The sequence below is a fragment of the Rhyacophila brunnea genome, unplaced genomic scaffold, assembly GCF_057557595.1.
Source record: "Rhyacophila brunnea isolate RB1 unplaced genomic scaffold, BYU_Rbru_1.0 scaffold_3, whole genome shotgun sequence".
NCBI classification, from domain to species: Eukaryota; Metazoa; Arthropoda; class Insecta; order Trichoptera; family Rhyacophilidae; genus Rhyacophila; species Rhyacophila brunnea.
The window spans coordinates 56,981,806-56,995,243 of NW_028232965.1; the positions used below are offsets into that span (position 1 = coordinate 56,981,806).

Genomic DNA, 13,438 nt, shown 5'->3' on the forward strand with positions numbered 1-13,438 from the left:
GATCAATGTACATACGTTTAGTTACCAAGGATTTTTGACTTTTAGTCATCAACAAATGAAAATTAACATAAAGATTCACTCTAAAAATCTTATAGAACTTATTTATGAAAGAAACAACATATTTTAATTTCCTACCTTAGTTCGTCCGAGTAGAAATGGTGAGGTATGGCTGTTAGGACGCCGGCTCCGTCACCAGTGTCATTGTCACAAGCGCACGCGCCCCTGTGCTCCATCCGTCGGGCCAGGGTCTCCGCATCGCGAACGATCTGACAGAAAAAAACAGGATATGTAGTCAGGTCACCCATCAGTGTTGCCAACCGTACTATAATTATAGTATTTGTACTATAATTTTGGTCCGCGTACTATGTACGATATAAAATAGGTATAGTACGCCCAAAATACTATAATTTTGAAAATCGTACTATAATTTTATATAAAAGTACTATAATTCTGCATTTGCCATTTCGCAATCGAGTGGTCTTCGAAAATTTGGAAATCTGCGGCCCGCGGCGAAATATTTTTCCCAAAAAAAACAAGCCGACCACGAAAAATCGGGAACCTGCGGCCCGCGACGAATTTTTTTTTCCTAAAAAAAACAAGTCGACTATGAAAAATCGGGAACCTGCGGCCCGCGACGAAATATTTTTCCTTTTTTCCTAAAAAAAACAAGCCGACCGTGATATTTTTCCTTAAAAAAAACGAGAGCCGACCATTTGGGAACCTGCGGCCCGCGAAATATTTTTCCTAAAAAAAACGAGCCGACCATGAAAATTTGGGAACCTGCGGCCCGCGGCGAAATATTTTTCCTAATAAAAACGAGCCGACTATGAAAAATTGGGAAAATTTTCATTTTCAACAGATGACAACGCGTACTATATTTTATCTCCAAATACTATAATTTTGGAGGCTCTGTACTATAATTCCACTTTTAAAATATGGCAACACTGTCACCCATTTAACTGTACCGCATTATCATTATTGGCGATAAACAACACTGAGGTACATCGTGCGTCAAAATATGTCGTCACATTGAATGGTGCCAGAGAATGAATCGAATAGAATCGCATCACTTTCTAGCAAGACATATAAACAAAATGCATTATTAATGATTATTTTCATTAGGGTTCACATACATGGACGCGTGAAGAAATGACAGACTCATTTGCAGCATCTCACCAAAGTCACACATGTGCCAAGTCTGTCTCAGCCATTTGACAGAAATCAAAAGTTTATAAATTCGAGGCTCTCAGATATATACAATAGTACAGTTAATCTGCTCTGTATATATAATAATTATAGTACATATTATTATATTATAGTATCACCCCGCGTGTGGAAAACTTTGGACCAATGGTTCATTCGGACATCGATTGTTTGAAAAAAACTGACTGAAACTGGAAAAATGAGTATTTTGGAGCAGCGGATAAGTATTATATGGAAATCCAACGATTTTTTTTAAATTTAATTTAACTTAGTCTTTATAAAATTTTGTTGGTGATGTAAGATGTTTCTGTTTTGTTCTTGTCCATATACATTTGTATTTTCAAAATCGAAAAAGATAGATAATAAGAAAAAAGAGAGGGAGGAATGAGAATCGCAGAAAATCTGAATTATAATAATAAAATTAAGGGATATCTACCTACCTATATCCCTGTCTCGGCATGAGTTAAAGTATGCTTTATGGCGGAGAGGGTTCAGTTCCCAAGAAACTTTGTTGCAAAGGTTGCGGTGTAAATGGCAACTTTGCCTTTCTTGGTAGTATTGACTTGTGCGGACCTGATAATTATCTTAAAAATCGGGCTCTCCAAAGGTGCAGGAGTAACCTGCCACCGGTAATCCCAATTGGGAGGGCAATAACTGTGTTGAATCAAATCGCTTTAGATATTGTCATAATATTCCACTTACGTGAGGGTGAGTTTTGGTGAACGTTGTTTTAAAAGTTTTAAAGATATGGCCTAATTCATTAGGTGTGGTTTCATGTACTTTTTTAAGTATTTACGTATATTTTTATATAAACACTTATTTTTTATGTAATGTCGTGAACGATTTAATTTTAATTTGTCATGTTCATTAGATAAAAATTATATCTGACATTCAATATTTTTGGTAGGGGGAATTAAAACGTTATAAAAGTGAGGTACTTAATCAAATTCAATAAAAACAAAAATACAGTACTACTTGTAGGTTATCTTAAAAAATAGTTTTAATTAATTTTACACTGTGCGTATTTTTAAAAAAAATAATTTCATATAATAGTTTTTGTACTAATAACATGTTAGCTCCCCCCTGTCAAAAATATTGAATTTAAGATACGAGGTGTCAATGTTAGAACATCGAACGTAAAATAAATAAATTTCAATTTGAATCCTTTGCCATTCTTATTTTTATAAATGTCGAAGGTTTAAGAACAGTAAAGTTGTATTATTGGAAAGGATCAGAGTATAATGCCGGGTCCACACTGGCAACCTCGTTAGATTTTACGATAATTATGATAATTATTGTAAAATCTCTTAAGCAATTATGATAATTATCGTAAAATTTAATGAGGTTGCCAGCAACTTGTTGCCAGTGTGGACACGGCACAACAGGGATGAATAATAAGATATGGCAACAGTATTATCACTGTTATCACTATCACTTATCTTATCACATCTATATTTTATCGTGCACTAAAATTATGTAAGTAGGTATGTAGTGTAATTTATGTTTATTTTATTCATACCTTGTGACTTCTTTTTCCATCGATGGCTACGACAAATCCCACTCCGCAGGCTTCATGCTCATTCTGGGGGTCGTAAAGTCCTTGCTTAGGGGGGGCTTCCCACTCCATACCTGCAATTAACAAAAATACACTTAAAACAACAATAGTTGTAGTAGTATTTTTCATTTTTATCTGTCATGCATTTAATCAAAACCACCGTCCCATTATGAAAGGATCAGATAGAAAGACGTAAATTAGACAATACATATTAAATTTGGTCACAGTCAGTAGTCATATTTTTGGTCAATTATAAAATGTATTTTTATCTTCCGCCTGTGTCGTCCTCTGTAAAAGATTGGCTATTAAGGTGTAACACGTTTTTTACCCAATAGTAATGATCAGAATGCCACGATGCTGGTTCGAATTGCACGGTTGGATAAAATAGTGTGTAAGGTTGGACGAATGGACAAGTCGTTCATCACAAATAAGTCTAGCCTACGTAACAAAAATGTTAATACCTATACGTTTGACTAAATTGTTCTTCTTATCCAAAGTCTAAGGAATTATTGTGGACACAGTATACCTATGTACATATTTATAACGCTACCGTATCATTATGGTTTTAAGTTTTAAGGATACAATTATTTTATTGTGATAAAAATGCGCGACAAAAGCCAAATTGCGTTGTCTTGCTATGTAGCTAAACCCGTGCGATACAAAATACTTAATTGTATCTGATCATCGACAGTGTATTATGATTTCCCATATACTGGTTGGCTTGCCAAAACGATCTCGCGAGTTGAAATAATACACTTTCAGATATAAGTACGAGTAGGTATATATATGTAATAAATTTCAATTCATCTCGAAATCAATCGGCGGAATAATTTGCACAGATGCGCACAGTGAGTAGATACTTGAGTTGACAATCATCATCTGCAAATATCGGCGTCTGGCTCCAATATCAATATTCACTTGATTAATGCCCCTCTCCGTTCTCAATTGCTTTTTGATTGCTCTGCCAATGAGATGTCAAAATGATGTTCCACTGTTGTTTTCGGATCCGTTTCGATGTAATCGGAGAGTAATGGTGCAATTATTATAAGCACAATGTTGAAAGCTGTAGTTAAAAAGTTACTAGGTAGATAGAAACTGGAGCCTTTCTCACTGGATCACATACAATATTTTATGAAGACACATTTAGATCTATGGAAACGATATAGGTAGTTAGGTAAGCATGTCAAGTTAGTAAATCCGTTCATTATTCACTTTTCCTTGGATAACCGCTATAATACTGGACATGCCCAATGCGTCGATCGCAGCACAGGTCCACAGAAAGGTCGTGAAAATTTAAAAGGCGTGTACGTCCAGTTGTAATATAATATGATTTATTTTCATTGAGTTTTTGAAGGAGTATTTATTTTCCACTACAATTGTGCGTGAAAGTCATTCTCAAATTAACCATAAATAAGCCCGCGTGACTTCGTCGTACCACTTGATTTGCGTTGTATCACATCAACCCGCCTATTGAGTGAGAGAAAGAGATGATGTGAATCCTCGCGTTTTAAACTGCGTAGTTTCCTCTTGCAGTCGCGCAGTACGCTCTTTGTCATAAATTAATTTACGCTGTTTGCACAGTACGACAGTGTAAGTGCACAAAAGAAGAACAAAACTTATCATCTACACGACGAATGTGAGATTGATTATTTCTTTGTACCGGTGAAAAATACGAATGTTGTTATTTAATTTGTAACGCTCCAGTGTCTTCGTCCAAATATGAAGATGTTCAAGAATTATAAAGGTATCGTTGCTAATTTTGAAACAAGGTAGAAGATCGCAATCACAGAACAGATAATAAATAGAATTCCGATAGGCAATATTCAATACACTACATTTTGATGCAGGGTTTTGAATGTGTGAGTGTCCTACGAAAATGAAGCACGCATTATGCACTAACAATAGTATGTGTAATAATAATAATAGATAATGATAATAAAGATGACTTTATTGTTGAAACTTTACACAATTAATTGCAAGAACAACGCCGAGCAAAATTGAATTGCCATATTATGATCTACTTGCTACGATGGCAAATTGTTTTTTTTTTGATGGACATGTTTCACGATTCAGGTTGTGCATGATGAAAACAAGATAAACTGGACCCACTTAAAAAAACAAGCAGAGAAATCGGGTAATTATTTCGCCAAGTGCCCAGCCCACCAGCGAGACTATATTTTGTACCTACGGTTGCATAAAGAAATTTTAAATTAAATTGTATGAACTGAATTTTAAACCCATCGGCCTTACATAATTCGCAATGAAACTATATTATTACTCATGTGTAATAACGTGCTTCAGTTACATTGTGAGACAGGAAGATCATTTTAATTCTCGGTGAGAAAATTGGACAGCGTTATGCATTCAGGGGGACGTCACATGATTTAAGGTATTTTTGAATTGCCGCCTCCACCCCTGCCCACCATTGTCACATTTTAAAATATAAATTCGGCGATAAAATATTTTATTCTAATAAAAAAATGAGATATTTTCTTGATTTTGTGATGACATATTTTCAGCAACCCCCTTTGTTACCAACATTATATCAGACTCCTTCCTCCCATTAGATCGTGGCGTCATATATGGACGACCCGTCATAGACAAAAAATTAAATTAAAAAAGTTGTGAATGAAAACTAAGCTAAAAATATGGGATCTATGTTCCTTTAAGCAATAGCGCCAAATGTTTCCAGATGAAAAACCCTGTTAGTAGACGTCGTGTACTATTTCATAAATTTACAATTATATTAGATTTTTTTTTCATTATTGACTTTCTAGTTTCTTACAATAACTATTGATGGTCAACAAGTTATTTCTTTATCGTCTTCCTAACGACTGAGGATTACGACCACTATGGATTAAGTGTCTCCATTTTATTCTGTCTTCGCTAGCCTTGCAGCGGATACCAGAGATTTTCCAGTGTTATTTTCCGCATGTTCTTTGCCTTTGCTCCCGATATTAAATAAAATATTTTATAATGAGTATTCCGAACAATAAATTTTTCTCAATTTTTATAAATTTAATGGTCTGTATATAATTATAAGTACCTATAATGTATTATACTGTACCGCCAAACTAATTACATTACTTTCAATATTATAATGTTGTCTCTATATTGGGCGATCGCATAGCAACACAGTGGTTAATATTCATGATGAGAGGCACCAAGCAGCTTCTCATCACGCTGAGAGAGTGAAGAGGCGACATGACACGGTCACGTGCTGCGGATGCCAGAAAAGAACCTCAACCTAGCTTGCCTGTTCTTCGAGCCGACCGGATTCCGGCGTCCTGGAAGGCCGCTAAATACTGTCTATAGAGTATATACGGTGAAGCTACGGTATGCTGGTTTGACATGGAACGATGCAAGACTAGCGAGCGACAGGGATTCTTGGAGGCGACTCGTGGTGTCCATATGCTCCAACTAAGAGGCGGATATTATGACCGAAGAAAGTTAATATTCACTCAGAGATATTAACACCAAAAACAATTTGATTTAGTATAATATTATTATGTCGACACACACCAAACTCTCCTTACATATATATATATATATATATATACGCGATTAAACTGCTTTTAATAAATATATTTATTATTATCTTCTGAACATTTCGAGGTTAAGTTAAGGCAGCCAAGATTATTGATAATGTAATATGAATTACTTATTATTCCATTCATTTGTGATTTTCTCGCTTTAACAGACATTGAATAAATAGAAAATAAATCACACGTACATTTATTCAAGTACACTGACGACAGTGTTAACAACAAGTGCCTAGAATACAAATTATGCATTTCTACTAACTTATCACCACCTTAGTATTAAAATTTTCAAGGAATTTACATGAAAGCGATACGCAGTACTTATGAATGTGAAGGTACATAACTATTCAATTTTAACTGTTATGAAATAATTAAGAATACATCAGTCATTCATTATATTATGATACTAGGTCAGCATATTATATTTTAATGCGGTGTTAAAAGTAAATTTACTTGATTTCAAGTATCAAAAACATAGGGAAAATGCATGGCATGTAGGTAAGTATAAGTAAGGAGAATTTATATTATTTTTAAAGAATTTCTTTTAGAATAATTACTCACTATCTGCAATCTCCATTACTAGAGAGCTACAAATTGTCCGTTTAAATAATTTGATGCATCATGGAACATAACCTGGAAAAGACTAGAAAAGAAACATATAAGTATCTTGGAGTCGAACCCACACCTACCCATGCCAGGCGATTGATTTACAAATTGAGCTACCGAGTTAGCATATAATATATTTCATATCAACTACGCAACTGAAACGTTTTTCAATTCCAATATTTTTTTATATACTAATCGTTGATGGCGTCAGCATCAGAAATATAATATAGGTATTATATTACATATTATATTAGAAAAATACTTGAAAAAATCTTTGACTGTGGGATTTGAACAACCATTTATCTCACGAAATTACAAACGAAATTTTAGGTTTTTTGATAGAACGAGTGTTTCCATATTTAAAATAATTAAAAAAATATATATATCTTAGGGGAATGAAAAAAATAACGTAATTAATAAGCAGTCGTAATGAAAAGTAATACATAAATTATTATAAACGTCACGGAAGTAAAAATAAGTATTATTTTTAGCATTTATAATTAATTACTTTTCTTGAGATTAATAAAACAAAGAAAATGTGAATAGAGGTCGTTACAACGTAAATTGATAGGAATATTTTAAGCATCGACGTACTTAAGTATTTTAAGATTTGCTTCATTAATCTGTATAATATAAAATAACAAAAACCACAACAATTTATTATTATCACTGGATAAGTACTTGCTTGTAAATTACAGTATAATGTAGATTGTAGATCGGCCTATCAAACATTAGCGGAAATTCAAATTCGCCACCCCCCATATTATAACAAAATAAAGTACCTATTAACACCAACATAAAATACCGTTTAAATATCTATGATAATATAATATATATTTGATGGCCCAAACATTGTCACCTAATCTTTACCCCGGCGGCTTTATAAAACTCGTAACTAAAATCCCTTGGAAAATCGTCAATCTATCTTTCTATTTCAGTTTAAGTCCTCGCCCTGTGTATGCACTGGTGTACACTAGGTGGGAAGAATTTGGTAAATTGAAACAAGTATGCGAGGTGACGAATGGAGTCAATAGATTAAGTAAATATTTAAATTGTTTAATTATGATTTCAAATAATATGGTATGTACCTAGCACGTAAGTTTTAAATAAAGAAATATCTTAATAATAAATATGTATACTGGTATGTGAGGAAGATGTAAAATTGTTATACTATAAAGGAGATGAATGCCGGAGTAAATGAGAATTGAGATAAATAAATGTAAGCGAGGATTAAAATATAATAATATGTATAGCAAAATTACCGAAGAGGGTTACTATTAAACTCAGTAGTTTTGTTTTGTATAATTAAATTCAGTAGCTGCATTTTATAATTTAAAATAAATAACGTGTTTAAATAAAATCTGTAAATTTAAAATAATACACGCACTGCACTGCGTATTCTGTCAATCACTCGATATGCGTGAATCGGGACTATTTTGATAGTGTGTGTGCACCGCTCACACCGATTCTAAACAAAGAGACAATTTTCGGCGGGAGATATGTTTTTATAATTTGGAAATTGAAATAACTTCTTAAATACTTAACTTTCTACATAGCTTTCTTCCGTGATTATGCTTTAAATAATTTTACCTAATTGTTTATAGATTAGAATAAGAGTTTATAACAAATTAAATGTTAAGGAATAATACGCGCGATCGCACTCCTAATTAGGTGGTGCCTCTGAAGGGGGACAGCCTTTAAAAAAATAAGGCCTCTCCCGAGATCGAGTGCGTCAATTCAAAAGTATATTAGTCTAAGATCAGTTCGATTTCGCTCTTCTGATAGGATAGTTGAGTTCGATTCGGCTCCTCTAGGAATATAGTATAAAACCCACGCTCCTTTATGGCGTGCCAGTTAATAACTAAATAAGTAAAAATTATCAATTGAATATTAAAAAATAAGTTCCTAAATAAATAATCCTTTTTATATAAAGTTAAAAATTAGATGTATAAACCCTGAAATGTTTTAAATGATAAAAACCGTGTTATAACAAAATAAATAAATAAACAGATTTTAATATTTTCTTTAAGACTTTAATTCACATTGTATACATTTCCAAAAAAAAAACTATAAACATTTAATAACCACCCTATGGTACGTGCACTAACAAGTGAGCTAGCCAGATTTGTGTCGTGCTATTGAGGGTGTGTTACTATGTAATCTTTTTATTACCTAGTTTTAATTATTTATGAAACATTCTTACACCGCCTAAAAGATTAACATCGGTGGCATCGGTGACACGGATGTTAATAGGGAATCTAATCTAAACTAGGGAATCCAATCCCGAGCCAAAATTCTGATCCCGGGATTGGCATTTTCCCACTGTTAATATACAATTTTTATATTTACAAATAACATTGATAAAATCGGTAAAAATAAATTTAGTATAATTTATACTATTTAAGACATTTATTGTTAATATTGTATACGTTCAATCTTTGAAATACATAAGTTTAACGGAGTAAATAATAATGTGAATTTGCTGATGCTGTGAGATTGCTGTTTCTGATAGTAAAGACATAATGAATGGGTTAGCGAGATTTCAAATAGTAAAGCAAATCATGGTGTACTTATTGCCTTTCCACTTCATAAATCTAATTAGTCAGCCAAATATGAAACTGCCGTAAAACATATGAGATCATGGTGGAATTACTTTGTTAATAGTGCTAAGCATTGTTTTTTTCCAATCATTCTCATTTTTGTTAATTTATGTGAAAAAATAAAATGAATCGGTAACTTACACATGGGTATAAATCAAACTTCATTAAAACTCAGTTTATTTCTAATGTAGTTATTTGTTATTAAAAGTATTTTTTCTGTTATATTTTCGTTTTTATTTTATTTTCCATAAAAATTGATAAAAAAATCAATCCCGAAAGTTTCGGGATTCTGTTTACCAATCCCGGGATTCATAGGTATCAAAAATAGTTCGGGATCCCGGGATTGGAATCCCTATTAGGTACCTATATTATCCACTAAACCAAATTGCGCGAAGGAGAATTTTTTACTGTGGGTAAATTATTAAATCAACAAAAAAAGTAAGAAATTGGGACTATTGATCGGAATTAAAAGATTTAAAGGAAATGTACTGAATACTTGTATGTCTGCAATCCTAACCTAAGGTATCTCAACACGTATATCAAAAGATTTTGTCCACGAGAGTTTATTTTGATTTGCCCAGTAATACAATATAATATCAAGTATCATTGTTATACATTACAAGATAACAAGTACATACATACCGTATCGAAACAAAAAGTATCGACACGAAACTTAGGCATCGAAGTATTGGTCAAAAAATATCGATATATTTTTTACTCTCCTAGTCGTCATCCATGGCAATGTTTAACATAATTAGGTTGCTAAGAATGCTCGTAAGAATGATTATAATAACAGAATAATAAGAAATTATTACATACTTTCTGCATTATCAGTAAATCATCATAATCATACGATCCATTGTGTTTGGAGTGGTATTTTTATCACTTTAATACCCCTTCATACTGCATTTCGCGATATTTTTTATGTATCGAGCTAACCGACTGTTTGCACGACTCAAGTAGGTACTGTTTATTTTCATATTGTGTTTTGTCGTTCTGGATCGATGAAATGATGAAAAAATTATTATCAGAGAGCTCAAGTGGATTTGATTTATAAACTGACCATTGTATTTCCTTATGACGGGCCAAGCATGTATTTCGGACGAGTTTTTTTAACCAATTTTTTGGGCCCATTCGAACACACTGCCAACCAAACATACACCTCATCATAATTTAAAAAAATACTTATATACTTTCGATCCGAAGTGATGGACTATTAACGAGCTTATTTTACGAAGAATATCTATTGACCATTCGTCCAAACCAAGAAGTCCTTGCTATAGAGCAGAGTTTCTCAATCTGTTGCGACCTAAATTAATGTAGTAGTTTTGGTTTGGCGAATGGCGACCCAACAAAAGATTCATAATATAACATATAGGTACCTGCCCTATTAATAAAATAATTAATATATTTTAAAAATACAACACATGATACCTACTACTATTAGTAACAATATTAAATGTAATTTCTAATATGTTTTGAACGCTCATCAAATGTTAGATAGGCTGCACATTAGGCAATCGTCAGGCTGCAGTATACTTCACAATTTGATTTGTGCTTTAGTTATTTATATGTGCTTGCCAATTGACCCAATTCTGGCTTGCGACCCATAGGTTAATAACTGCTGCTCTGGAGCCTAGAAGGAACACACATAAAAAAACCACATAATTTTGGCAAATGAAGGATTTGAATCTGATTTGCGCGCCCCATCAACTAACTACTCTACCGTGGGCTCAATAATAATTGCACAATGAACTAAGTAATCTTACCTCATTTTTAGATTTACATAACCAATTTTGAAGAGATCTTTTTTAAATTAAATTGTAGTTTCTATTAAGTATAATGATTTTTTATTATAGTGTGTTGGGGGAAAAGTTGTTAATATTCGAGTTACGGGTTATAGTTTCTAAAAAACACACAAAACCTACACTGTTATATAATTTAGGTAGGAAAAACAAATGCCGATTAAAGTATCCACTCCTCTCAATTTTCTCAAATCACTAAAATATTTTCTTCAGGAAAAGATGTAACAAGAAGTAAATCTGACGTGTCCTTTGAAACAACTGGACACGGTTGGGAAATTGAACTGTCCCTTTAAAAACGGGACGTATGGTCCAGTCAGTAAAATAATACACCTAAAAATAGAGTTTGAATGAAAAACACGTATCTAAATTCATACGCCGCTTAGTAAGATAAATAGGTAACCCTAGAAAAATCACTAAAGAACACTCGTCATATAGAATTTGCACTCAGAACGATTGTGGTGGATAGGGAAAGCCTAGATGAGGCAATACCCGCGGGAGGTAAATTCCCTTTTAAAAGTATTTGCTAATTTGTCTTGGCTGTCGTCGACTATGTGGCAAATACTGTTTCAATTTATACATTTCGAGGGTCTTAATTATACCATGGAGTAATTATTACTTTTAGTGATAGTGGATGACATGTTCGAGAGTTGTTGTATGTGTGTAATGGGTGTGGACTGGTCCGGCGTAGAACCGCGAGAAATCCCTGTAGACAGATGAGTCCCAAATATTACAAAATAACCCATATTAGTGTACTTACAAATTAAATATCTAACATACTTATTTGTTATAAATAATACATATAATAGGTACCTATATGTACTTCGTGTCCTATATTTATAATATACCAGGTATTACAAAACGCACGATTTATCATTTTATTTACTGGTTACGCACATAAAACATAATTTATTTATTTATTCTAGTGTCTAATTATAATCTATGACAGTGATTCCTACCGGGTGTCGCGAGCGATTGCATCCCATTTTATTCATAATCATTATAAGTATCGTGAAAATTTTGATAAAACTCGAAAAAAATATTCTACTCGTATGTCAGTAAAATAGAAAAACGTCATAACTTTCTTTGGAGTTCATTAAATAAAATATTCATGCGCGTTAATAGGTATAAGTATGTTTTTTTTTTTAATTTTGTAGCTTAGCATTTTTGGTCAGATACATTATCTTTTGTGTTGAAGAGTAACTAGTTTATGAAAAATTATTCTATAAACTACTAGGGATGGCGAGCCTATAATGCGTGTGTATTAAGGCGAAGTCTTCACTGAGCCTTTTTTAAAGAGGCACCTAGCGGAAAAATACGAAGCTTGCAATTTGAGACATTTTTTTGATAATTTACACTTTCAACTGTATTAATGAATAAATATGTATCTGAAAACATTAAAAAGAAAAATATTTTTTATTTTAAGTCAAATATAAACTTACAATTGTAAAAAATGTAATAAAATGTGAATTTGTTGAATCGGACCGCACCCTAGTATTATATATATTACTAGCTGACCCGGCAAACGTTGTTCTGCCATCTAAATTATTTCTAGTAAATATTTTGGTTGTTAAATAAAAATAACGAATGTATTGTAAGTGTGTTGGGATGAGATCTATGACAGAAAGAGGAATGGAGCACTGTAGACGATGACCGCCGATAACATATTCATTGTTTGATCTCTTAAAAGTTAAATGTAAAGTGAAAAAAAATTATAATTTTTTTATCCAAAAGTAGGAAAATGAAATAAAGAAAATCAATATTAATTTTGAAGAGCAATTGAGTGTACAATATTTTTTATCAGTCCGTCTTTAGCCAACACGAATAAGCTCGATGGTTTGCCCACGCGAGAACATGCCACGTACAATTGTCCGTGTGAAAAACATGGTGTGCCCAGATCTAAGCCGCAAACAGACATCGTTTGGCCTTGCGACTTATTGATTGTCATTGTGAATGCCAATCTAATAGGAAATTGAACGCGTTTGAATTCAATTGGCACGTCTGTAAGAATCATTGGAATTCGTGGCAGCAAAACATTTTCGGCTCGGAATTTGCTATTCAAAATGGTGGCTTCGATAATGTTTTTCATCAATTTTTTAATGACCAATCGCGTGCCATTGCACAGCCGTG

At 33.0% G+C, this 13,438-nt stretch overlaps 1 protein-coding gene across 1 annotated transcript in view; it reads right to left on the bottom strand.

Annotated features, from left to right (window-relative positions):
- Positions 1 to 13,438, bottom strand: part of LOC147068597 (uncharacterized) — a 103,859-nt gene that overhangs the window by 59,107 nt on the left and 31,314 nt on the right. The window contains exons 2-3 of the mRNA XM_085952076.1: positions 2,723 to 2,832; positions 136 to 266 (exon numbers count right to left, since the gene is read on the bottom strand). Of these exons, the coding sequence (XP_085808202.1) occupies positions 136 to 266; positions 2,723 to 2,830 (239 nt within the window). The 5' untranslated portion in view covers positions 2,831 to 2,832. The remainder of the gene's footprint in view (positions 1 to 135; positions 267 to 2,722; positions 2,833 to 13,438) is intronic.